The sequence below is a fragment of the Boeremia exigua genome (assembly GCF_020726555.1).
Source record: "Boeremia exigua strain MPI-SDFR-AT-0100 chromosome Unknown C7974scaffold_7, whole genome shotgun sequence".
NCBI lineage: Eukaryota > Fungi > Ascomycota > Dothideomycetes > Pleosporales > Didymellaceae > Boeremia > Boeremia exigua.
The window spans coordinates 194,254-219,680 of NW_025763524.1; the positions used below are offsets into that span (position 1 = coordinate 194,254).

Genomic DNA, 25,427 nt, shown 5'->3' on the forward strand with positions numbered 1-25,427 from the left:
TGCGGGATTTGCTCGCTCTCCACGGTCTGCTCAACATGCATCTAGATCGTGCGTTCCAATGTTTATCCCATCATCGATGGTGTCTACACTTCCTCGGTTATGTTGAATGCGCATGCACGACTAGGATATGCTAAGTCAACAGCGTCCAGAGATGTGTGGTTCTTTTACCAGGATCCCTCTCAGTGGTGTATGTGTAACGGATCAAGGCTTCTTTCTCGGCCTGGCGCAGAAGGTGTAGTCTTTGGAATCCGAGCCGCCAACTGCTCCCTTTAAGAACTTTATGAGGGAATTCATGGCGCCGTGCCGGTCATCCGATGATGAGCGCAGACCATGAACTAGGAAGAAGAACGAGTTCGATCAACTCAATCTCTACCCTGGCGAACTCGTGAACAACCCACGACAGCTTTCGTTACATCCCAATTTTGAGCGGCAGCAATAAATCCGTCATCTTGCAAAAGATCAGGGGGGCAGATTAAATGTTTTCAAGCAAGACGTGGTTAGGGCTTCTATGGAGGTACAGCCAACGCGCCGACAAGTCTCTTCGGATTTACTCATACATCGTAGCCAGGAGAAGCTCAGTACACTCCGGACTTCCTCTAATCCACAGACAGTAGGGACGTTGTACTCAATCTTGTTGCTATCTGTGACTCCGGCCAGGTGGTGTCGAATCACTGCGAAGGCTTCTACTTCAGCAGATCAACCAGCCTCTTCGCATCAATCTACTTTCACGACTCGGGGGGCCTCAACTCATATGGTACTCCTTGTTTTGGCAGCATATGGTGTCTTGTCCGCTTCGCTACCGATGACTTCGACCAAGTGTTGCCGAGTCTATGTGAAGCTTTTTACTAAGATACACCCAACATGACAACGAGCCTCTTCATATCGATCTACATGTTACAGCCAGGAGAGCTTCAACTCGCCCTATGTATATCATATTAATGGCATATGATGTCTTGTTCCCTTTGCTACCGATGGCTTCGATCAGGTTGAGCAAGATCATTACGATAGCTTCTACCAGGATACATCCAACACAACATCGAGCCTCTTCACATGTAAATACATACCACAGCTAGAATACATTCAACTTATCTGACACTCTTACCCTTGATAGCACAAGATGTGTTGTTCTACCCTGTACGTATCACTTCGTCGAGATCGAGTCAAGTCACTGCGACAGCCTCTTGCAAAACACGACCAACACAACGACTTGCGTCTTTCCATTGGCTCACAAATGATGGCTAGGAGACATACAAGTGATCTTAGGCACGTTTTCTTCGAGAGTATAGCACATCGCATTCGGTTGGCTATCTATGCCAGTGTGCAGACTCAGCCAGGTTGTGTTGGGGACCTCCGTCTCACATAGCCTTCATCCTCCCCGGTCTCTTCCTCTTCTTCATGGCGGGCTCCGTCGTCTCCACATCCTCCATCTCTACGTCGGCATCTGGCGCCCTCAGAGCCTTCATTCTCACCTCCAGACTCTGCAAGTCCGCCGGCAGGGCGCGTGCGCTGGACCCAAGGGTCAACTGCGGCACGCGAGGGAGGTCCTGCAGACGGACTTGCAGCTCCAGTTGGCGAATCCTCTCGTCCTTCGCCTCCATCTTCTCCTCCATCTCGGTGACCTTGACGGCGGTCTTGGCCTCGGAGCGGCGCACTCTGTCCTCGCACTCCGCCCGGACTATCTCCAGGCGCCTGTCGGATGCCCTCTGCTGCTGCTGGGCGCGCTCCCTGGCTGCAGTCTGGCGCTGCTGGACGAGCTCCCTGGTTGCAGTCTGGAGCTGCGCTTCTACTTCTCCGAGCTCTTCGCACTTCTTCTCTGACTCCGCGGACACCTCCCAAGCATCTGCCTCCGAAGTCTCCAGCTCGGCAACACGCAGCTTGTAGGCAGCAATCTCCTTGTCTTTGGCGTCTTCGCTGGCGGCCGATGACCTGGAGCCACCACCTCGGATAGGGAGCTCGAAGGGAGAAGACATGGTCGGCGGGGTGGATGTGAGCGTGAGTGTGGGCGCGTTGCTGGGCTGGCGTCTGGTAGTGATTGGAGTGATTTGATGATAAAGACACGAAAATTGTGATGTAGGTGGTGGAGCCTGGAGAGGGACACGGCGGCGAGGCGACCGACATATATGGTCTGTGCAAATGGTCACGGTGAACTGTTCACTTCACCAGCATGGTATGACGTTACTTGCTCAGAACCGCTCAGCTACACTGAAACGAGTGACACCAGAAATAAAGTAAGTCGACTTTGCAGCCTGACCGCATATTTGCTCACGCAAAGTTTTTATCTTCACCTTCACCTCACCACAGCAGACAAGCAGCCGACGCCCGTGCGAAGTCACCTGCTCACCTGATTAGCGTGAGCTGCGCGCCCATATAAGCTGGCGATTCCCCGCTCCTCCGTACTTCTTCTCCACGACACTTTTCTCATTCAATCCAGATCCCCGCCTAGGTACTGTTGGTAGCGCGCTTGTTGCCAGGATTCTTCGCCATCCTCGGACGGATTTAGGCGTCTGGTGCGGTTGGAGTTGGACGACTGCAGCTCGCCACTGCTTTCGACAGCGTTTGGTGTGTGTGGGTATTCGTTATCCTACCACTAACGCATCCGCGCAGAGATTTTCGCTTCTGGATCTGACAGTTCTGCCACGGCCGGTGTCTTCCAGTCTCGTCGCTCGAACGTGTCTACTGCGTCCTTCATGGGGGGACCGGATTTGCTGTGCAGAGACCTGCACCATTTCCTATCCTCTGACATCGTGGGCCTGTCACCTCTTGAGCAGCCAACGAGTGGGTATTCGTTATCCTCCTGCGGTTGCGATTGAGGGAGGCAAACACTGCTCGTCGCGAATGAGTATTCGTTATTCTTCCCTCGATCCAGTGAGTTGGACTGAACTTTCAGTCTGGCGCCTGCCAGACCCGCGATCGGTTTACCTTTCGTGGTGTTTGCGCATGAGTCCCTCGGCGACGAGGTGACCAGTCATCTGCGTTAAGTGGGTATTCGTTATCCTTTGTGCGGCTCTGACACTTTTCCTCGATCAGTGGAGATCACCTGCTGTGCAGCGAGCAAGACACCTCACAGCAGCTTCACTGGGCGCAGCGCGGTGACCTTGTTGGTGAGTGGGTTTAAACCAAGCTTTCAATTGGGTCTTGGAGGTGAATGGTCTCTTGACTTATCTTCTTCCGATGGTTTGGAGGCTGAGTGGTTTTTTTAACCCTGCTTCCCAAGCCTTGGAGGTTGAGGGTTCTTTTGATGATTCTTTCCAAGGCTTGTTGATTGAGTAATCCTTCCCTTCGAAGGCACCAAAGTCCAGGCTAGGGAGTGTATGCCCGCAAATCATACACCAAGTTGCTCCTCTGAGCAGCTGGTCCAGAGTTTTTCGTCGATGCTGTAGCTTTGATGCTGCGCCTTGAAGAAGAAGTGATACACTTTCGATTTGCTTTCCATACACCTGCCTCCAATACCTTGAGCTAGCATTGGCATACGAAATTGAGAACCTATTGCAATCAGTATCGCGATTAGGCAGCTACACCTGTTGAATTGTGTTGTATGAGCACACGACTCGCAAAGCGATGCGTCTGTAACGTCCATGTGAATTGATGCAACGATCGTCAATGTCATTTCGCATAGCAGATGGCTTTGTTCTGATCGAGTCTTTTCGCACACTGCGTGGCGTGACAGATATTCAAGGAGACGAAACCTCCTTTTAGTCACAGGAAAGAAGCTGGTAATCAGTTGGATGCACCCTGGCCGTGACATGTGTGAAAGTCAATTGTGTCGTTTACTCTAATCTCAATATCCGCACGGCGTTCCCGCCGAGCACTCCCTCAGCTTTCCCATCGCCACCACTGAACGACTTCGAGATCGCCCCGTAGTTCGCATTGACGCTGTGCCACTCCTTCGCATCCTCCTCAAGCGGTGGGAAGAACGGGTGGTCCGTACCGAACAGCAGCCTGTCAGCTCCGGACGCCTCGACTGCGGCGTTCAGCCCGACAGTGGAGTAGATAACCGCATCGAGGTAGATGTTCGTCTTCAGGATATCCCATACATCGCGGCGGTTTTGAGTCTTGCCATGTGCCTTGAGGTGACCGTCGTGCAGGATGCAGCTCTCGATTCTGCCGGCGAGGAAAGGCAGAGTACCGCCGCTGTGTGCGAGCAAAACGTTGAGGCCGGTGAACCGGTCCCACACGCCACTCAACAGCATCCTCGTCACTGCGATGGTGGTCTCGAGCGGGAACCCGAGCGCCAGTGGCAGGACGTGGCCGTACTCGCTAGCCCTGGGTCCGTATACAGATGTGGGGAGACCGTAATGCGGGTGCAAGAAGATCAGTTGGTTGTGCTCCTGCAGCGCAGCGTAAACGGGGTCGAGTTTTGGGTCGTCAAGACCAGAGCCGAGACCTGAGGTTCCGAGGATGACGCCGCGCGCATACTTCAGTGTTGATAGACGTTCGATCTCCTTGACGATGGTGGCGGTGTCGCTCGACAAAGGCAGTGTGCCGAAGAAGTACAGTCTCCCGGGGTACAGTGCGCATTGCTCGTTTACGTCGTCGTTGATTTCGATAGCCTTTTCTCCTGCCTCTTCTGCAGGCAGGAAATCCAGCCATGGGTTTGCGAGTGAAATCACACTCTTGTCAATCTTGTGCTGGTCCATGAACGCAATCTTCTCGGCAATGTCGAAGTATTCGGAGCCAATGGGGCGGCCGCGCGAGGTTGACGGCATGGAGGGATCATCTTCACCAGGAAGAATGATGAGACGCGAAGATTCGGGCGCATCTGGAAAATTGCGAACGTAGGGAACTGTCGTTCGAGAACGCAGCAGCTCCATGTACTTGGGAGGGTACACATGAGTGTGGATGTCGACAATTGGCGCCATGTTGAAGAAAGGGTCCCCAGTAACTTCTACGAGACGTTTTGTGGTGAGGTCAGTCTCTTGAATAGCAATTGCAGCCTTGAGATAGTCAAAATGTCTGTTGACAGACGACGCAGTTATCGTGAACTTGAACGCTGGCGGGGTAGCTTCAGACGAAGGCCCCACATCGTCACACCCACCTTCCACAACAAGCGTGGAGCTATGGAGCAGGCGGGTAACGGAGATGTCCGCACAGATATCTAGCCACTTTTTAGTCATCGTCAAGCAGGGTGTATCGGCGGCTGTAATCATGTCTTGATGTTCGGTATTCTATGACAGATTGCTACCTCTCAAAGGCCGTTCCGCAGAAAGACGTTTGGTGGCTTATCCCAGTCCTTGAATTCGTCGTCGACCTCATATACGATGTCGCCCTCGCCCTCGTCCTTGAATCCCAGCTTCCTGTAAACTCCTCTTCCCATGGCGCTTCCCTCTGTGGTGCACTCCAAGTTGCCTCGCCTCTTAGCCTCATCCAACCCCCATTGCACAAGCTTGGCTGCAATGCCTCGTCGTTGAAATGCTGGGTCGACTGCGCAGAGATCCAGGGTGAAGATGGCAGGCGGGCTGCTGCGGTCCTTCTGGGCAGCAATCTCCTTGATATACGAGGTGCGCCTCTTCCACAGTGACTTGAACATCTGGTCCGCAAAGCGCTTCTCTGCGCCGTCCAACTGTGCCAGTGCCTCAGTCATATCGCCTGTATATTTGTCGCCCCAGCCCTCAATCTCGGAGAATTGCTGCCAGACTGCCATTCCTACAACTCTTCGCTGCCCAGGGTTCTCCGGATCGGGCAGCGTGGCTTTCAGGTAGACCTTGTTGGGCTGGCCGTTCTTGTTGACGGTTCCCGACTTCCAACGTTGGATCAGACCCTCGGCATGAACAGCTTGCCCTTCTTTGGTGTCCCATCCTGGGTTCACGAGGATCCACACAGCATCCTTCGCTTGACGGCCAAATGCTTCTGATACGCAATAGTTCGCTTGTCGGATATCCTGCTCCGTCTCAACGGGTTCGACGATGATGTCGTTCTGAGTGGTAGACATGGTGCTTGATGTGGATAGTGTGAGAGGCGGTTGACCGATTTATAGATGTGCGCTACGATTATATCTCTGATGTATTTGTCAGATTCTAAGGTACAGACACGAACAAGTGACGACGCGGAGGCGGACCAATGCCTTGGCGGGCGGATCAGGCCTACTATTAGCTAAGTAAATGCATCGGTACAGTCGAATGCGTGGGGTTTGATGAGCATTCGGATGACTATTGATGAAATGGACGTCGGAACTCCACCATGCTGCAATGCGAGAATTGGAAGCTTTGTCACCAAGGCCATCATCGTTCAATACAGAGATCACAACAGCGCCCCGATGTAGAATCTAGAACAACGGACATTGAGCCTCGCGAAACCCCGTAAATGTGGCTGGTGCAGGGCCCATCAACACGTACAGGGATGTTGCGCACGTGCATGACGCGGTCGCGCTTTCCGCGTTCACACGTTAGCCGAAAGTGGTACTTTCCGCGTCTTCTCCACAACCCTTGAACGCGCCATCAACAACACAGCAACGCAGCCTGTGTAGCTGCTTCGTGTGTCCACAACTCCTTGAATCAGTCACGATGGTCGGGCCCGTAACAAAAACGCCGGCGAAGCGCGCCCTCACTGAAGCCTCGAACAACCGCGTCAATGCATCGCCCCGCTCCGCGAAGAAGCTCAAACTCGAGAATGGCGGCACAACAAGAGGGCCGCCGATCAAGAAGGTCAATGGGTCGTTCAACTCGAGCCAGCCGGGGCCAAGCCAGTTCGAGAGCACGCTGGAGCAGATGACGCAGGATATCGAAGCCCTGAAGACGAAGAACACAGAGAGGGACCAGCAATGGCAGCGACCAGCGTTGCCCACGGGCTTCAGCGAGATGACTTCGAAAGTCGTCTTCCAGCAGATTGAAGCCGAGGAGAGCGTGTTGAATGGAGGAAAGCCTGCTGTCAAGCTGTTCGGCGTTACAGAGGTCAGTCGCGTTATCCGCTGCAAGGTATCGGTGCTGACAGCGTGCTTGTAGAACGGCCACTCAGTACTCCTACACGTCACTGGATTCCTTCACTACTTCTACGTCGCCGCGCCACTCAACTTCAACAAGGAAGACTGCAAGCCATATCAGATCTTCCTCGAGAGCGAATGCCAGAAACAGTTCAACCAGCACTCAGCGGTCATTGCCTCGGTGCAGATGTGCATGCGAGAGAATATTCTCCGCTTCCAGGGCAACCAGAAGAGCCCATACCTCAAAATCACGGTCAACGACCCGAAAATGATCAACCGCGTACGGACGATGGTACAAAGGGGCAACGCCAACTACAAGAGGCTCTGGCCTGCTCGCGAGGACGGCATTCTGACCTTCGACAACATTGCATATGTTTTGAGGTTCATGATCGACACAAAGATTGCGGGCATGTCATGGGTGGAAGCGCCTGCCGGCAAGTACAAGCTCTTGCATCCGCGAGACCAGCATTCCAACTGCCAGATTGAGGCGCAAATACACTACTCAGACCTCATCGCTCATCAATCGGAAGGCGAGTGGGCAAAATCGGCGCCTCTCCGCATCCTCTCCTTCGACATCGAATGCGCTGGTCGCAAAGGTGTCTTTCCAGAGGCGAACGTCGACCCTGTCATTCAGATTGCCAACGTTGTCACCAGAAATGGCGAGGATAAGCCATTCGTGAGGAACGTCTTCTGTCTGGACACCGTCAGCCCCATTGTGGCAACACAGATCTTCTCCTTCGCTGATGAGGGTGACATGCTGATGAAGTGGCGCGATTTTGTTGAGGAGGTTGACCCAGACGTCATCATCGGATACAACATTGCCAACTTCGATTTCCCATATTTACTGGATCGTGCCAAACATCTCAAGCTCGCGAAGTTCCCCTACTGGACCCGACTCAAGACAGTGCAGTCGAAGGTGGAATCTTCGAACTTCTCGAGCAAGCAGTTGGGCAGTCGTGACACGAAAACGACCAACACCAACGGTCGGATTCAGCTTGATCTACTACAACTCATTCAACGAGACCACCAACTGCGAAGTTACACACTCAACTCTGTGTGTGCGCATTTCCTGAAAGAGCAGAAAGAGGATGTGCACCACAGCATGATCACAGAACTGTTCAATGGCGATTCGAACTCTCGGCGGCGACTGGCGGTGTATTGCTTGAAGGACGCGTATCTTCCACAACGACTTCTGGACAAGCTCATGTGTTTGGTCAACTATACCGAGATGGCCAGGGTCACGGGTGTACCGTTCAACTATCTCTTGGCTCGAGGACAGCAGGTCAGGTTCATCAGCCAGTTGTTCCGAAAAGCTCTGGACCACCAGCTTATCTGCCCCGACCTGCCAAACCAAGGCAGCAGCGAAGATCAGTACGAAGGTGCGACCGTCATCGAGCCAAAGCGAGGATACTACAAGCAGCCCGTTGCTACTCTCGATTTTGCCTCGCTGTACCCGAGTATCATGCAAGCCCACAACCTCTGCTACACGACCTGGCTCGACAAATCAACAGTAGAGAAACTGAAGATGAAGAAGGACGAGGACTACATCGTGACACCAAATGGCGACATGTTCTGCACGGTCAAGACACGCAAAGGGTTACTATCGCAGATTCTCGAAGAATTGCTGTCTGCCCGTAAAAAAGCGAAGAGAGAATTGGCTGTCGAGCCGGATGCTTTCAAGAGAGCTGTGCTCAACGGTCGTCAATTGGCTTTGAAGGTCAGCGCCAACTCTGTCTACGGTCTCACGGGTGCCACCAACGGCAAGTTGCCCTGTCTGGCAATCGCCAGTAGTACGACCAGTTTCGGTCGTCAAATGATCGAAAAGACGAAGGCGGAGGTTGAAGCCAAATATACGATCGCGAACGGTTACAGCCACGATGCAGAGGTCATTTACGGTGACACTGATTCTGTCATGGTCAAGTTCGGCACGTCCGAGTTGGCGGAGTCCATGAAGCTGGGGCAGGAGGCAGCTGATTATGTGTCTTCGAAGTTCGTCAAACCGATCAAGCTCGAGTTCGAGAAGGTATACTTCCCCTACCTTTTGATCAACAAGAAGCGTTATGCTGGTCTGTACTGGACGAATCCAGACAAGTGGGACAAGATGGACACCAAAGGCATTGAGACTGTCCGTCGTGACAACTGCCGTCTTGTGCAGACGGTCATCGAAACGTCACTGCGTATGCTGTTGATCGACCAAGATCCCGAGGGCGCCCAAGAGTAGGTCAAATCTCGAACCATTCCGTGTCGTCACTAACCAAGATTAGATTCGTCAAAGACACCATCTCGGACCTCTTGCAGAACAAAGTCGACATGTCCAACCTCGTGATCACGAAAGCCCTCACCAAACAAGAAGACAAGGAAGGCAAGGGCGGTTACGCGAACAAGCAAGCCCACGTCGAGCTGGCCGAACGGATGAAGAAGCGCGATGCTGGTTCCGCACCCGCACTCGGTGACCGTGTTGCATATGTCATGGTCAAGGCCGCCAGCGGTTCAAAGAACTACGAGAAGTCTGAAGATCCCATCTGGGTGCTGGAGAACAACCTGCCCATCGACACGCGATACTACCTCGACAATCAGCTCGCGAAACCGCTGGGCAGAATCTTCGAGCCCATTCTCGGTGAGAAGAGGGCCAATTCGCTCCTGACGGGTGAACACACCAGAGCCATCTCCGTTGCAGTACCGACTGTGGGCGGACTGATGAAATTTGCGAAGAAGACCCAGACGTGCATGGGATGCAAGAAGCCTCTCACAGCCGCGCACGAGAAGGAGGGCGCAGTGTGCGAGAACTGCCGTCCGCGCATTGGCGAGCTGTACCAGAAACAACTCAGCAAGGTCAGCGAGCTGGAAGTCCGCTTCTCGCGACTCTGGACGCAGTGCCAGCGGTGTCAAGGTAGCATTCACTGCGAAGTCATTTGCGCGAGTAGAGATTGCCCCATCTTTTACATGCGCATGAAGGCTAGGAAGGATGTCGAGGACGCAGGCAAGGAGATGGTGCGTTTCGACAAGGACGCTGCGCTCTGGTAGTGCTGGTGGGATGAGGAGTAGACGGCGTTATGTTGCATGGATACCACAATTGTGCTCGATTAGGATACAGTCGTTGTAATGTACAGAATTATGCAGTATACTTTCACAAGATATTGAATCGGGTCGTACGCATATTGCCGTTCCGATGAATCAAAGTGCAAAAACGGCAGCAGCAGCAAGTAGAGCTTGGAGTATGGTCGCTCCACCCCACTAGCCCTTATCATCCACCGTCGGTGAATGCGTCAAACATGTGTGCATATCTCCACGACATACCACGTGACAAGCTCTCAACGTAGGCACTCGAGTGCCCAGTAGAGTATGCTCCCCACGAACGAGTCGCTGCACACTACATCCACAACATCTCGATTCTGCACAGCTAACATCATTCTGTAAGTATCTACAAAGTTAGTCCGCGTTCGCGTATCGGCATCCGAGTATACCGACTCCCGATCATGATGTATCGCCGTTTCCGCTTCTGGCCTGGACCCTGACATGACATCGTAGAGATGCATTTACGCATGACGTGCACGACTACGAACATGGGGTTGTCGGATGCGCGTGGACTTTATGGTATTGATGGATATGAATCCCAATGTATCTAGAACCACACCTAAACAACACATCTAGAATTCACATCTAGAATTCACGTCAAGACACCAACACCACTAAGCTTTCTAACTTGCAACGATGGGCAACAACCTCTCCACCGTGCACTACCTGGCGCCGGCGTCGTTCCTGTTCGACTTCGCCGCGCAGCAGTACGGCATGTTCTCGTCGCCCAACATGCTGGACATCCACAACCGCAATCCCGCGGCCTTCTCGCCGTATCCCTACGCCATCGCCGGCTTCTTCTTCCCCCAGCAGCTGTTCCAGGTCGCGTGGCTGTGGAAGCTGTGCCGGCGCGAGGGCACGGCCAAGGAGCAGGCGATGATGGAGCGGTTTGCGTGGGTGTACAGTCTGGGGAACGTGTGTATTGGGAGTACGTCGTCCTGAGCTCCTACTTCTTACCTTTTCACTACTTGTCGCTTTTGTGATCCTCGAGACTGACCCGCACAGCGTGGATGTTCTTCTGGAACGCCGACAACCTCGCAACCGCAAACGTCTTCGTCATCATCAACACCGTCGCGCAGCTCGCCTACATCTCCACCGCGCTCGAGCCTCTCGACACCCGCTCCACGCCCAACTGGCTCACGCACGTCGTCGCCAAGACGTTCGCGGGCATCGGCGTGCTGGACCTGCTGCACAACACGTCGGCGGCGTACTACCGCGGCGTGGCGCCCTCGGGGCTCGTGCAGATCGCGACGGGCGTCGGGTTTGCGGCGGTCGCCAGCGTCAGCGACTGGATCTTCGGCGGCTGCTTGGTGTACGATCTCGCGGCGCTGGCGGTTGGGCAGGCCGGGTCGAGCTGGGGGAGTCTGCTGGGTGCGTACGCGGCGATGACGGCGGGCATTGTGGGCTTCAGGAACTACGTCTAGTATGTTGCTGTACGGTTATAGATATCGCGGCCGCTGACGCGTTGCAGTCCGACATGGCGCAGACAGGCGTATGCCCGGGTCGACGAAGGCGGTGACGAGGCGTAGGCAGAGCTGTGTACACTAGATAGGAACGCCGGGGTGTTTCTCGTGACAATCCATCGTGCCGCGATGTGTGCGTGTGACCCGTGACGGAGTGGCTCGCGTTTCCCTTACGTTTTGGACGCCTTAGTGGAGTTTAGTAGCGATTGCGCTGCCGATGACGGAGGCGGGGCGCATCCCTGCCCCCGCAAAACGGGTATTGTACCATGCACATCGAGCTGCGAGATGTCGCAGCCAGCCAGTCGCGCGCTCGCAGTTGAGAACTGCTGTGTGCAGCGCGTGCGGCGGAGACGTGACACCGCCAAGCCACAAGCGGCCCATCGGGGGATCTGCTGATCGCGTGCCTGCCGGGCGCAAAGCGGCCGCTTATCTCTTATCACTTTGAGTGTCACATTGCGGGTGGGATTGTCGCCCAGCAGAGCACCCGCCCCAGACACGGCCTCGAATCAGCGCGCCGCCGCCGTTTGCCGCATGGCGCGGTCTACCTCGTATCGGGCATGCGAGCCCGGGGATCGTCTGGTGGGTGGTTGACTGGTGTGGTATCGATGACTCTCTGGTTGCTTCTTGCTCTCTGCTTCTTGCTCGAGTGACTCTTCTCTCACCTGCGTGTTGTACTGCACTTTGCTTATTCCTATCCTCCGGCGTTGTTGCTCGCGTGTCTTCTTATCTACGTGAGCCGAGCCGACGTCACCACGCAAGTCGGACCAGCTGCTGAGGATCGATGCTCTGGTGAAGTCTGAGACGTTCAAGACATAAGACGGCTGCCGCGTGGCTGTCCACGCGCTGAGGCACCTGACCGGCCGCGACACACAAAGCAGACGGACCCTTCATTCCTCACGGTCAACCGCGGCGATGCTGCCCTACCGACTGCTCCAGTTCGACCAGCCGAGCCTGCCGCTGAACTGCGAACCGACAGACGAGCTGCTCGAGTCGCTGTCCATCACCTTCAACACCTGCATACCGTCGTACCTCGCGCTCGTATCAACGCTGCTCGGCACGTGCAGTATCGTGTCGTGGCTGTTCGCGCAGCTGCCGCAGATCTACAAGAACTACAAGCTCAAGTCGACGTCGGGGCTCAGCGTGTACTTCCTCAGCGAGTGGCTGCTGGGGGACCTGACGAACCTGCTGGGCTGTTTGTTCACGGGGCAGGCGACGTGGCAGATTGTCATTGCCAGCTACTATGTCTTTGTGGACTGCGGGCTGACGGGGCAGTGGATCTGGTATGAGCTGCTGCACCACGGCCGCCCGCTGCGCCCGATCTGGGGCCGCTGGAAGAGCGGCGAGAACGATGGCGGGAGTGGTGGTGGTATGCAGCAGGTTGCGAAAGGCAAGACGCCGGAGACACCGGACAAGAAGGATATTGAGGTCCAGCACTCGGCTCCGCTCGACGCCTTCCGCATCCCCAACTTTGCGCGCTCGCCCGGCAATGTGAAGGAGTCGTACGCCGTGTCGCCCTTTGGCGGCCCGCAGATCCTCGACTCCCCGGGCACGCCCTCGAATCGCAATATCCGCCGCGTCGCGGCCTCGAGCTCACCCCTCGCGTCCCCCAAAACCCTGCTCTACATCAGCGTGGTCTTCGCGGTGCTCTCGCACGGCACGCTCGCGCACCCCACGGGCCCCTCGCCCGCGCTATCCCCCCTCAGCTCCACCCCTCCGATGACGACCCGCGAAATCCTCGGCAAAATCTTCTCCTGGTCCTCCACCATCCTCTACCTCGGCAGCCGCCTCCCGCAACTCTACAAAAACCACTGCCGCCGCAGCACCGCCGGCCTGTCGCCCACGCTCTTCGCCGCCGCCTTCTTCGGCAACCTGTTCTACTCGTCCTCGCTGCTCACGAACCCCAGCGCCTGGACCGACTTCCCCGCCGGCAGCGGCTGGGCGCCCGACGGCTCCACGCGGGGGGTCTGGATCAGCCGCGCGCTGCCCTTCTTCCTGGGCGCCGCGGGCGTGCTGATCATGGACGCGGCTGTGGGCGTGCAGTTCGCGGTCTTCGGCGACGGGGAGCTGAAGGACGCGCGTGGGCGCATGGTGCTTAGAGATGATGAGATCGTGGTCGAGGTCGATGAGCACGGGGTCATGAAGAGGAGGAGGCTGCACTGGCGCAGGGTCAGTGGGTGGATGCGCGGATGGGCGCCGGCGGTCAGTGTCGCGGCGACGCCGAGCGTGAGTCGTGCGGGGACGCCCGGGTGGGGGTCCCCTGTGGACGAGAGCCGCGCAGGGAGTCCGGCGCGGGATGGGAGTCGCCCTGCTAGTCGCCCTGGTAGTCGCGCTGGAAGTCGGGCTGGGAGCCGCGCGGGAGCCAGCTCAGCACCGGATGCTCGCCGCAGTAGCCAGAGCATCCCGATCCGCACGGGCGGGCGGGCGCTGGACGAGGCGCGCGCGCTGCTGGGCACGAGTCGGCACGCGAGTCCGCGTAGTTATGGGGCGCTGGGGGGGAGTCCGCGGTGAGACGGCGAGACGGCGAGACGGCGAGTTGTGACGAGCTGTTGTGAGTCGTCGCGGACGGCTTGCTCGACGGGGCTTGCTCGACGGGGCTGAAGTGACGGGTGTCGCTTCTCGCATCCACATTTCCTTTTCCATGTTGACGGACTAGAGCATCAACGGCGCCAGGCAGGCGTCTGGATTTCAGGTTTCGTTTTTCGGGTTTCGGTTTTCGGGTTTTCGGGTTCGGATAGGTTACGGTCATGGCATTACGAGCACAGGTACGGGTACGGGTATGAACGAGGACTAGGGCGATGTTGAGCTTGAGCTTGAGCTTGAGCTTGAGCGCGAGGGAGAAGCGAGGGAGAATCGAGACTGCGACTGCGAGTATAGGCGAGGCACAGCTAGCATGATACACGAATCCACGAACACATTTCTATTCCTGTTTGCGTTTCCATTTGTCGACGTTATTGTCAGTGTCGGTGTCGATATTATTGTCAGTGTCAGTATTTGTGTCCATCCCCATGCCCGTATCTGAGTCCACGGGCACCACCCATCCCTTTGCCCTTCCTGGGCGGCTGGATGGGTAACAGGTGAATAGATAGACAGATACTGAAACACAGGCACACGCCTACCCTCGTACTCCTCCCATGCTCCCCCGCTGAACCCTCTCACACCTTCAACCCCACATTACCGCCTCCACCCTCTCCCCTCCACCCCCCTCCCCACCCCCTTCCATGTCTACTAATACCTCCTCCCCACCTCAACCCCCAGCCCCTCATCCGGATCCCTCGCAAACCCCCTAGCCTTCAGTGCCGCCCCGCCCCCGACGTCCTGCGGCGCGGCGCCCTTGTACTCCCAGCCGCCGTCCTGGGCGAAGAAGTCGATTTCGTCGATGATGTCCCACACGACGTCTTCGGCGATTTGGTGCTTGTAGCGGATGGAGATGGGGCGGAGGGTGCGGCCTTCGATGACATCGGGCGTCGGTGTGTTTGCGGCCGCGTCTGCGGTGTCAGCGGCGGTCGCAGGACCAGAGGCGGTGGAGAGGTTGAAGTCATCAACGCGCAGCCCCGGCGGCGGACACCAGAAATCCGGACCCATATTGACCTGCGCAACCCCCCCGTTGAACACACTAACCGCGGGCAAATACCCCGCCATCCCGTCGTCGAACCCCGTCCTCGCACCCGCCTTCACCGCTTCGGCCGACGGCGCGCTCGCGGGCGGCAAGAACGCAAGCAAGCTGTCGAACGCAACGCCCATCTCCACCCCGTTCTTGTACACGCGGATGTGCGAGTGCGGCAGCGAGCGCACGCTGACGTCGTCGTGGTTGGGCGAGGGGTGCACGCGCGGCACGGGGCCGCGGTCGTGGTACGCCTCGACGGGTTTCGTGGGCTGGTAGTCGAGCTGCTCGAAGTAGAAGTTGCCCTTGTAGGGGACGGGGATGCGGTCGCGGATGATGTCGAGCGGGGCGTCGAAGGGGTCTGGGGGCGTGTTCGGGGCCGCGAAGCCGTCGCCGAGGTCGACGGCGGGGTTGTAGATGCCGGCGACGACTTTGCGGTGGAGGGACAGCGAGGGCAGCTGGATTTCGAGCCCGATGACGTCGCCCTCGGAGACGTGCTGGTCGGTGAGGTATTCGACGGGGACGGGCTTGCCGTGGGGCGGGCGGGCTTTCATGTGCTTCCCCTTGGCGCCCTTGGGCAGCGGCTTGAAGATCTTGGAGGCGCGCGAGCGGTGCTGGGCCTCGAAGCGGGCGTCGGTGATGCCGTAGCTGTAGCCGTCGAAGCCGACGGGGCCGTCGAGCGGGGCCTCGCGGCGGGCCCAGCCCATGCGCACGTGCGGGCCGGGGCGCGTGTCGCCGGTGCGCGGGTCGACGGGGTCCTTGGGGCCGTCGGGCGGGATGCCGCGCAGGATCTTGACCTCGTAGTACAGGCGGCCCTCGCGGGCGACGACGTTGGCGCGGCCCATGCGCCAGCCCTTCTCCTGCGAGACAATGGTGGCGGTGTCGTCGAAGTAGAACCACTTGTCCGAGTCCTCGTGGCTCATGCGCGGGCCGTACGGGCGCGAGTCGCTCTGGCGGTAGAACTGCTTGTGGCGGAACAGCGGGTCGGCGACGCAGTGGGTGTAGCGGTAGCCCTTCTTGTTCCAGGCGTAGTCGTGGGGCTTGCGCAGCTCGGCGCCGGAGGGGGCAAACAGCGGCTGCGGCTCGCGCGACAGGAAGACGCCGTCGCGCGGCGGGTTGTAGTCGGCGGCGCGCGGCTCGGGGATCGAGTAGCGCATGGGCGAGTCGGCGACGGCGCGCTTCTCCTTCTTTGCGCGCGCGTTGGGCGTGCTGGCGCGCGTCTGGCCCGACGCCTCGCGCTTCTTCAGCGTCTCGCGCTTCTCGCGCCGCTCGCGCTCGCGGGGGGGGACGCCCGCGCGGCGCGGCGCATCGCTGGGGTTGGGGTTGAGCGGCGACGACACGGCGGGCACATGGTCCTCGTCGAGCGGGCGGCGCAGCGGGGGCGCCAGCGTGGGCGTGTCGGGGCGGGGCGCGTCGGCCATGTTGGCGGTGACGGTGAAGGTGGTGGTGTTGGCTCTGGCGCGTCGGCGTCGACGTCGATCCGCACGGGCCTCGCCGTTGGACCCCACCAGATTTTACCGGGGTCCAACAATTATTTTTACAGACGGCGATTGTACGAATTCCGACCACAACACCACAAATAATATACCAACATGCCGCGAGCACCGAAATCTCCCGGCCCGCAGACCCAGCGCCACAACCCGCTCGCCGACGAGTACCTCCCCGCCGACCCGTACAAGAACAAGCCCAAGCGCACCAAGCGCACCAAGCCCGAGGAGCGCGAGCAGGGCTACGTCGACTCGAAGAGCTCGCGCAAAATCCTGGACATTGGCCGCGAGCTGGAGGAGGAAGATGCGCGCGAGAACGCGACCGCGGCGCCCGCCGCCAACCCGGCCTTCGACTTCGACGCACGCCTGGCCGAGGACGACGAGCTCGAGCACGTGTCTGGCCAGTTCGACGACGAGGACGCCTGGGGCGAGGAGGAGGAGGTCGAGGAGGTCGAGCTCGACGCCAACGACCTCGCCGCGTGGAACAAGTTCATCCCCACCGACGACAACCCCATCCAGTGGCCCGGCGCCGAGGAGGCCCCCACAGGCCCCGGCACGGATCTCGCTGCGCTGATTCTCGAGAAAATCGCGGCCCACGAGGGCGCCGCCGCTGCCGACGGCCCGCGCGACATCATGGGCGGCGGCGCGCCCGAGGACGCCGTCGAGCTGCCCGCCAAAGTCGTCGAGGGTGCGTCTCCGTAATCTCTGTCTATGTATATTTACTAACAACCCCAGTCTACAGCAAAGTCGGCCTGATCCTGTCGCGCTACAAGGCCGGCAAGCTGCCCAAGCCCTTCAAGATCCTCCCCTCGATCCCCGCCTGGGAGACACTGCTCGCCATCACGCGCCCGGAGAACTGGACCCCGAACTCCGTGTACGCCGCAACCCGCATCTTCGTGTCGTCGAAACCCCAAAATGCGCAGATCTTCCTGTACACCGTGCTGCTCCCGGCCATCCAGTCCGACATCGCCGAGACCCAGAAGCTGAACATCCACCTGTACAACTCCCTGAAGAAGGCGCTCTACAAGCCCTCCGCCTTCTTCAAGGGCATCGTGTTCCCCCTGCTCACCGAGGGCCGCTGCTCCCAGCGCGAAGCCACAATCGTCGCCTCCGTCGTCGCCAAGGTCTCGGTCCCCGTGCTGCACAGCGCCGCCGCACTGCACAGATTGTGTGAAATCGCCGCCGCGCAGATGAGCGCCGACGTCGACGCGGCGGGGCCGTGTAACATCTTCATCAAGACGCTGCTGGAGAAGAAGTACGCGCTGCCGTACAAGGTCATCGACGCGCTGGTGTTCCACTTCCTGCGCTTCCGCGTCGCCGGCGCAGCGGGCGGGATGGACGTCGACGGCGAGCCCCTCGGCGGCGCCGCCAAGTTGCCGGTTATCTGGCACCAGTGCCTGCTCGCGTTCGCGCAGCGCTACAGAAACGACGTCACTGAGGACCAGCGCGAGGCCCTGCTGGATCTGCTGCTGTCGCGCGGGCACGCGGGCATTAGTCCCGAGGTAAGAAGGGAGTTGCTGGCGGGGCGCGGGAGGGGGGTGGTTGCGGAGCCCGAGGCGGCGGTGGATGTTGGGGGGGACGATACGATGGTTATGGGGTAGATGGCGTGGTGTGCAAGAGAAGGGGTGGTTCAAAAGGACCCTTGTAAAGGGAGATGTAGGTCCAGACCGGGTTTGTCGTGCATTGCTGGCGTTTAGAGGGAAAAGGGATTTATACCCGCCGTTCAATTCATTCATTCTTCAACACGACTTGCGCACAGCTATCTGGCTCTGCACTTCCGCTCAGCCCCGTCTACGAGGTCGTCTGCGAGGTCGTCTGTGCCTGTGCTGCTGGTTGTTGGGTGTATGTCCGCATCCAGTCGACCAGGAGTATACTATTCCCCCCGAGCCTGCCTACCTAAGGTACACACACATCCCGGTCCCACGCACTGACTTATTCCCACCCTAACCCAACAGCATAGCTTAGGCAGAGCACAGCAGACCCAGCATACTAGAGCGCCTACGTAGCCAACTACCCAAGTCGACCAATTCACCACGAAACCCCGCAGAACCGCCCTGAAGTCCTTGCGGAGAATCTCAGGTTGAACACGTCTCCTCGCTGCTATCCATCTGTCCATATCATGTCTTATTAGATTACAACCCTAATTAAGAGTAGCCTAAACCTATCGATACCTCCATGCAGACATCACGACTCGGGCTTCATGCGTGCCTACTGTGTATTTGTTGATTAGGCGCGAATTGGGGCTGTGATGTCCAACCGCACAGGCAATCCAGCAGAGAGCACACCTCTTAATAGCGCTTCTGCGCCGTTCTCGTGGACAGTCTCTGTTGGGATTCCTGTCGAAAACGAGGTAGGTAGGTAGCGCTGATGGCAGCACGTATGGTCTATGTCTAAATCCCCTCTGACTAACGACGCAGTAGCCCGTTGAGCAGGAGATTTCAGGCATTATCTGCCAGATACCGCAATTTAGACACTACGCTTGCACTTAACGTTGTAACTACTTGTATTGCCTTGATCTAGTTACCGAATTCCTTTGCAGACTCTGGCACAATCAGAAGAAAGCAAAGCGTTTGACTACACGAAACGAGCTATGAAGCACTCCTTGTTGCAATACCCGCTACAGTCGACTTCTCCTGACCAGCTTCGAGTTGTATCTACGCGTAAGACTTCTCGAAAGGCCTGCGCTAATCTGACCCTGTTCCCAATCAAGATCATGTTGTCTCGACCTCGGTTTGTCCGGTGAGCTTTCTCCTCCCGTCAATCCACTTAACCTCCCAGATAATCACATTGGTCTTTTGCGTCTCGGCGCCGGTTGTCTTGTCCTTGGTTGTCCATTTGCTGAGAACTGCCACTACGCCGTCAGGACGGTCTGGATTCTCCCATTCAAGTAGCACAGAAAAGGTGTCCTGGATTGATGTAGTTGTTCCGCGCGCGTATTGAAGGCCGGGTAGAAATTGGTCGTATCGGTAGACGTGATGGTTAATCCTAGAGGCACCACTGTGTCAGACGTATGTGTTGAGATGCGTTGAGGCGGTGTCGTACTTGACTACTAAACTTGAATCAACTTGCTCATGTACGGCCTTGAGCGCGATTTCATCATTTGGTTGAATAAACAGAGTGTTGTTCAGCTCTGTCACCCACTGACTGAGGCTCTGTTGCTGGGCTGCCATCTCGGGCTGCTACTGGTTGTGAGCATAATATGCAGCAACGAATGGCATCACGTACATGTTGAGCTAGGGTACTCGTTGGAAGGCGGCAGAGCGGTGTTGTACGTAGAACATGCAGAACATGACCCAGGTCTTATACTGTCCGTTGCACAGCTCATACGGCTCAGATCGAACTCGGTCTTTGTCCTTCCGCTACAAGTCCGCTAGCGTTTGTGGACCACGCGTACTGAGTATGCCTGCTGCAATACCGGTAACAAAGCCTGAACATTGTATTTCATGACCGGTCTCGAGTAGTGATAGTGCCAAGTGGCCTAGCGGAGTTTCTAATCAGCAAGTAGCAATTACACCTCCGCACTAGCGGAGTTTCCTAGCAATTGGCAATTGCATCTCCGCACTAGCGGACTTTCTATCGCAGCCTCACCGCAAAGCCTCCAGGTAGGTATGACAACGGATGATTTGGCCTGATGCCCCGCATTTGGAGCATTTGTAAGACAATTGTATGCAACGTTCTAGTCATGCTCTACCGGAACGACACCTTTCCGGGGAGGCTTTTGCTCACATCCAATGCCATCCTAACGAGGTTTACACTATGGTGACTTTCAAACCTTGACACAAGACAAGACGCTAAAACATCAATAAGGATAGTCAAGTTTCCTCCCAAGAAAGCTGAAGCCATTATAAATATGACCGAGCAGCGTTCCTCCATAGCACAACTAACAATTTCTACCTCAGCACCAAAATCACCTACAAAGCGTTGCATCAATACACAAAATACAGCATGGAGGGATTCCCAGATACCAAGCATATGGTCAAAACAATTCACAAGAAAGAGGTAAGAGTACTCATTTCACAATCACCACAAGGCGCGGATAGACTGACAGGAGTATCAATTTAGTATCCCGCCATATCTCCTCTCAATCCTGCAAATACGGCAGCAAACAAGACCGTCTTCATCACAGGTGGAGGCACAGGAATTGGCTATGCCATTGCGCGCGGATTCGCGCTTGCTGGTGCCTCGACCATAATCATCACCGGTCGTAGAGCCAATGTGCTTGAGGCAAGCGCAAAAAGACTGTCCGAAGAGATACCCTCGGCCCAGGTTCTAGGCTACCCATTGGACATCTCAGATAGCGAAGCTGTCGATGGCACTTTCGCCGAGGTGACGAAAAACCTCGAGCCCGGAAAGAAAATTGACATCCTCGTCCTATGTGCCGCGCAGGGCCTACCAGCCGGCAAGGCCCTCTCGTTTTCAACCTCTCAGATCCGCGCTTTTACGGATACAAACATCCTAGGCAACATCAACATCGTACGCGCCTTCCTGAATACCACGGACACGTCGGATGCAGTGATCCTCGAGGTCGCGAGCAACGCCGCCCACATGGTCTACCCGGGTATGGCTTTGTACAGCATCACCAAGGGCGCTTTCACATCATTCTTGCGCCACATTGTCGCTGAGTACCACGGAACGGGGCTTCGTGTGCACAGCTTCAACCCAGGAAGCGTGCTAACGGATCCCGCGAAGGAGGCAGGCATGGATGAGAATAGCTTGCCGTGGGATGATGCTAGCTTACCAGCAGGATTTGGGGTGTGGTTAGCGAGTCCGCAAGCAGCTTTCTTGCACGGACGCTTTGTTATGAGTGCCTGGGATGTAGACGAGCTGAGCAAGATGAAGAAGCAGTATCTGGATGATGAAGACCTGGGAAAGATTGTACTTAAAATCAAGCCTGACCTTGTGTTTGGATAGCTATTCAAGCGAGGTCTAGGATGCAGTTGTTATGTGTTGTATCACTATACACAGGCGCTTGTCTAATTTTGAATAAGAACCTCCTGTTCAAAAAACCTGCCTTGCACGTCATGTTAACAGGCCATGAAAGCTCTACTGCCAACAGGCGACTAGTACTTGAACACTATCAAGACTTTAGGCTCAGGTGCAGAGATGTTTGAGAAAGTGTTGGTTTACAGCTTTTAGGGGCAAAAGCTCTGTTTCTTGCTCCCGCAGGCAAGGAAATAAGTGCTGATCTTGCTGAGTGGTCTCTAAGTGCTAAGTTCTTGCCGTAGGGCCAGGAAAATGAGTCTTGGATTCCTGCCCCTCGTTTCTGGACGCTGGGTACCAGCTCCATCCCAAGGCCCTGCTCAGTATCAGCCCTGACCCTACTCAGGTCTGGCCACACGGAACACCCCCTATCCCAAAACTAAACTCTTTCGGAAAATCGAGATTACTAACCTTCCGAAAACCACTAAATCCTTACCATTATTGCGTGTTCATACTTCTCAGCGCTCTCGTTCATGATCATCAGTTAGTATTGTTTAGCCTGTAGTACTATTTTGTCTCTTGTAATTTTGTTTGTCGCGCTGCTGTTGTTGCAAGACCGCTCTTACAACAATGCCTAGCAGGAAATATCGCCCCGAAACTGTCAGAGAACATCTTACAGGATGTTATCTTTCTGATAAACATGGTAGTGGTGGAATCATAGCAAGAAGACCCATGCAATTGCCGAGACTCAGAAAAGTTTGTTCCGAGCGCTGGCTCGGTGATCCGAAATATGAAAGCGACCAGAGGCATGCGTCGCAGCCGTTTTCCGTTGGCCCGAGAAACTGTTTGAGCAAAAAGTAGGTACCTGACCTCCTTCTACATCCATATCAACAACCACATCAACGGTCTAAGGCTGCATGATGGTGCTCTTGGCTAATTCCAGTAGTATGGCGAATAATGAGATGCGCCTGATCCTGGCGAACGTTCTTTTCAATTTCGATTTGGAGCTCTGTCCTGACAGCGAGGATTGGACGGATCAAAGGACCTTTAATCTATCGGAAAAACCCTCTCTTATTGTAAGGCTGACGGAGTCGAAGGCTTGAAGACTGGAGTATCCAAATAGAAATATACTGGTTCCATCGTGGCAGGAGTCGAGGGAGTTAGTTTGAGCTTTACCCTTTTCAAACTAATGTATCTATCTAACTTCACTGTATCCTTTGCACTCCACCCGTTCTGATGCAAAGCTAAACCAAAACATACCTGTATCGCGATTCCGCTCACAGCCACGAACCTTTTCTTTTTGCATCATGCCACTCTCGGTTAGCGGTGACACACAGCTGCAGGTGGGTGACACGCAGCTGCCTAATCTTCAGCCTCGTCAGCAGAATTGCTTCTACTCCTTGAACAGACACATCCACCGAGAATATGAGCTGGCTTCACAGGAAACTCGGAGCTACTCCAGCTATGGTGGCAGGCGGATCGAGATCTTTATGGACACAGCTGAGTCAGGTGAACGGTGCCCGCGCGGACGCCCAAGAGGCTGGGAAGCCAATTACAACTCAGAAGGATCAACCACTTATGAATCAGAGTAAGGTCATTGAACTCACGGGTCCTGAGATATGTGACCGTTGCTCCGCCATAGACTGGGAATCTTTGATGCATGTTGATGAGCGTTATCAGATCATTGTCAGCGAGTCGCTCCACGAACTGCACCAATCTCAATGCCGGATCTGCCAGTTACTTGGGTATTTTTTTCTGCAAAATACAATTGCTTCGACTAAACGAATAAGCCTACCTACCTCTTCCAATACCTTTCCGGGGCCCCACTTGATCAAAGGAGTCGATATTTACATAACTTCAGGCCACGCGTGGGCATACTCTGCGACAACAAGACTCCTGGTCTCCAAAACGCATCCGTACGACCCACTAGGATCCACTGGTCTGGATAATTTGTACCCACCATCAATAAGCCTTGGCCAGATTAAGGCTTGGATTGTTCACTGCCGAGACCAGCATGGCCATCGATGTTCGCCAAATCCTCAACACGACCTTAAGAAGCTACAAATGATCGATTGTAACCGGAAAGAAGTTGTGTCTGCACCAAAGCGGTGCCGGTATGTTGCGTTGTCGTATGTGTGGGGTAGAGGAGACAGCTATCCAACGAGCGTGACCCCAGAGACTCTGCACGAGTTGCCCAGGACCATCCTCGATGCTATTAAGATCACAAAGGATCTAGGATATCAATACCTATGGGTTGATCGATATGTACATCAGTCCTTAGGTATTATTGACATCTCAGATAACCTAACGTCCATAGTGCATAGCCCAGGACAGTGCTGAAATTCGGCATGTTCAAATTGCGCAGATGGGCGACATCTACGATGCAGCAGACTTGACAATCATCGCTGCAATTGGCCATGATCCAAATTATGGCTTGCCTGGAGTGTCGACAAGATTGAGAGCCGTTCGATTTGCGCGGATAGACTCATCATATGTTACAGTGCTGCCAATCGGGAACGATGTTACAAAGATCACCTCGTCAGCGTGGTCCACACGAGGCTGGACACTGCAAGAAGGCATTCTGTCTCGGCGTCGACTGATCTTGACTGATCGTCAGGCAGTATTTGTTTGCAACACAAACACCCGCTTCGAGATTGAGGCAGACGATAGGTCCCCATTCGTCCAGCCCGAAAATACCGGCTGGCTTGCCCGTCAGGAGGGACAGGACCCAATGTTGACTGCTATGATGCATCTCGAGACGTACAGTACACGCACCTTATCCTACGATGTCGACGCTCTCAATGCCATACTTGGGGCGCTCAATACGCTCAGGAAAGAAGGGATCTATCACCTGTGGGGGGTGCCGTACGCGGGGCCCAGAAACCTCTCTCGGCTTGTGACTGTATTCAACCCCTGTAGTAGAACCTTGTCCTGCACAACAGAACACGGGAATGGTGTTGCACTGATGTGGTACCATACAGGGAAGGCGAGACGTCGACATGGTTTCCCCAGTTGGAGTCCAATTGGCTGGGAAGGAGCGATAAAGTGCGCTAAGGTCCCGATGTCGAACCTTCGACATGTGGCAAGCTGCTGTGGAGTTGATATACAGACGGGAACGAGACGACAATCGCTGTTGACCCATCGACCAAGTTATGATGCAGGCTCCGACGCCTCCCAACAGCTGTATTTGCACGGTGAGACTTATGCATCACCCATGGTCAGCATTGAGGGCGTGGCCATCCCATTTAACTCTCAGATCTATTACATCTGCCCTGTCAACTGGTCTGTGCCTCCGAGTCATCAGTCCGAGTCACTGCCCAGGATCAAGGTCTTGCTGATCCGCGATAGAAGACAGAATGCGTACTTTTCTAGCGATCAGATGATAGTCTTAAGACCCTGTGAAACAGGACAAGGTCGACGTTTCGAGCGGATTGGATATGCAAACTACCAACCACGCGTACCTGTTTCCAACCTAGATCGGAGATGGGTTGACAACGATATGAAACCGCTGGACAGTGCGACTGATTTTTTCAGAGGAGAACATGCGACGTCAGGCGAGGACATCGACTCGCAAACGTGGTGGAGACATTGCTTCAGGCCGGAGGTTGTGGCGGTAGTTTAACGTATAGCACAGACGCGGCCGGACATGTTTGCAGCAGAAGACGTCCCAACTGCGGGTTAAGATAAGACTGCAGAAGATATGTGACCAGATCACGGTGACGTATGTTGGGCAATGAAGAGTTACTGGCAGTCAAATTTGTCCCATGTCTTCAAAACACGAGGTTTGCAAGCAATGATGATGCTGGATCTGCGACAGGGTCGTCAAACAATTTCGGGGCAACATTAACAATTCGAAAAGGGCCTTCTTTTAAAGCATGAGCGACAATGGACTGACTCGTCTACAAGTACTGCTGTCACAGTGTCAAGAGAGATGGAGAGGTTGAGATCAGATGGTTGCTGGTTTC

The 25,427-nt window shown here is 55.7% G+C and overlaps 10 protein-coding genes across 10 annotated transcripts; 6 read left to right on the plus strand and 4 right to left on the minus strand.

Moving 5' to 3' along the window:
* Nucleotides 1-1,355: 1,355 nt before the first annotated feature.
* Nucleotides 1,356-1,970, minus strand: C7974DRAFT_376724 (uncharacterized protein; the record flags this gene model as incomplete). Its single annotated transcript, XM_046140295.1, has 1 exon — nt 1,356-1,970. One exon carries the CDS (start codon nt 1,968-1,970, stop codon nt 1,356-1,358), a length of 615 nt encoding a protein of 204 aa, XP_045995947.1.
* Nucleotides 1,971-3,734: 1,764 nt separating this feature from the next.
* On the minus strand, nt 3,735-6,256 carry C7974DRAFT_336823 (uncharacterized protein). The gene is made up of 2 exons (XM_046139198.1): nt 5,210-6,256; nt 3,735-4,982 (listed from the first exon to the last, which is right to left on the minus strand). Exons 1-2 carry the CDS (start codon nt 5,927-5,929, stop codon nt 3,768-3,770), a joined length of 1,935 nt encoding a protein of 644 aa, XP_045995948.1. The 5' UTR covers nt 5,930-6,256; the 3' UTR covers nt 3,735-3,767.
* A 165-nt stretch (nt 6,257-6,421) lies between these two features.
* Nucleotides 6,422-10,144, plus strand: C7974DRAFT_395542 (catalytic subunit DNA polymerase-like protein delta). Its single transcript, XM_046141993.1, has 3 exons — nt 6,422-6,887; nt 6,939-9,133; nt 9,181-10,144. Exons 1-3 carry the CDS (start codon nt 6,501-6,503, stop codon nt 9,938-9,940), a joined length of 3,342 nt encoding a protein of 1,113 aa, XP_045995949.1. The 5' UTR covers nt 6,422-6,500; the 3' UTR covers nt 9,941-10,144.
* Nucleotides 10,145-10,275: 131 nt separating this feature from the next.
* C7974DRAFT_395545 (uncharacterized protein) lies at nt 10,276-11,847 on the plus strand. Its single transcript, XM_046141994.1, has 3 exons — nt 10,276-10,919; nt 10,997-11,639; nt 11,720-11,847. The coding sequence occupies exons 1-2, from the start codon at nt 10,628-10,630 to the stop codon at nt 11,413-11,415; spliced, it is 711 nt and encodes a 236-aa protein (XP_045995950.1). The 5' UTR covers nt 10,276-10,627; the 3' UTR covers nt 11,416-11,639; nt 11,720-11,847.
* A 519-nt stretch (nt 11,848-12,366) lies between these two features.
* On the plus strand, nt 12,367-13,962 carry C7974DRAFT_434336 (PQ loop repeat-domain-containing protein; the record flags this gene model as incomplete). The annotated part of the gene is made up of 2 exons (XM_046144986.1): nt 12,367-13,677; nt 13,849-13,962. 2 exons carry the CDS (start codon nt 12,367-12,369, stop codon nt 13,960-13,962), a joined length of 1,425 nt encoding a protein of 474 aa, XP_045995951.1.
* Nucleotides 13,963-14,674: 712 nt separating this feature from the next.
* C7974DRAFT_395548 (uncharacterized protein) lies at nt 14,675-16,304 on the minus strand. The gene has a single exon (XM_046141995.1). It carries the CDS (start codon nt 16,210-16,212, stop codon nt 14,680-14,682), a length of 1,533 nt encoding a protein of 510 aa, XP_045995952.1. The 5' UTR covers nt 16,213-16,304; the 3' UTR covers nt 14,675-14,679.
* Nucleotides 16,305-16,609: 305 nt separating this feature from the next.
* Nucleotides 16,610-18,286, plus strand: C7974DRAFT_360086 (bystin). The gene is made up of 2 exons (XM_046139679.1): nt 16,610-17,230; nt 17,278-18,286. The coding sequence occupies exons 1-2, from the start codon at nt 16,648-16,650 to the stop codon at nt 18,141-18,143; spliced, it is 1,449 nt and encodes a 482-aa protein (XP_045995953.1). The 5' UTR covers nt 16,610-16,647; the 3' UTR covers nt 18,144-18,286.
* Nucleotides 18,287-18,955: 669 nt separating this feature from the next.
* C7974DRAFT_395552 (uncharacterized protein) lies at nt 18,956-19,943 on the minus strand. The gene is made up of 3 exons (XM_046141996.1): nt 19,768-19,943; nt 19,585-19,721; nt 18,956-19,527 (listed from the first exon to the last, which is right to left on the minus strand). The coding sequence occupies exons 2-3, from the start codon at nt 19,710-19,712 to the stop codon at nt 19,254-19,256; spliced, it is 402 nt and encodes a 133-aa protein (XP_045995954.1). The 5' UTR covers nt 19,713-19,721; nt 19,768-19,943; the 3' UTR covers nt 18,956-19,253.
* A 256-nt stretch (nt 19,944-20,199) lies between these two features.
* Nucleotides 20,200-21,542, plus strand: C7974DRAFT_360088 (uncharacterized protein). The gene is made up of 2 exons (XM_046139680.1): nt 20,200-20,541; nt 20,605-21,542. Exons 1-2 carry the CDS (start codon nt 20,488-20,490, stop codon nt 21,451-21,453), a joined length of 903 nt encoding a protein of 300 aa, XP_045995955.1. The 5' UTR covers nt 20,200-20,487; the 3' UTR covers nt 21,454-21,542.
* Nucleotides 21,543-22,769: 1,227 nt separating this feature from the next.
* On the plus strand, nt 22,770-25,386 carry C7974DRAFT_472618 (heterokaryon incompatibility protein-domain-containing protein; the record flags this gene model as incomplete). The annotated part of the gene is made up of 4 exons (XM_046146543.1): nt 22,770-22,839; nt 22,871-23,576; nt 23,661-23,727; nt 23,780-25,386. 4 exons carry the CDS (start codon nt 22,770-22,772, stop codon nt 25,082-25,084), a joined length of 2,148 nt encoding a protein of 715 aa, XP_045995956.1. The 3' UTR covers nt 25,085-25,386.
* Between the last annotated feature and the right edge of the window lie 41 nt (nt 25,387-25,427).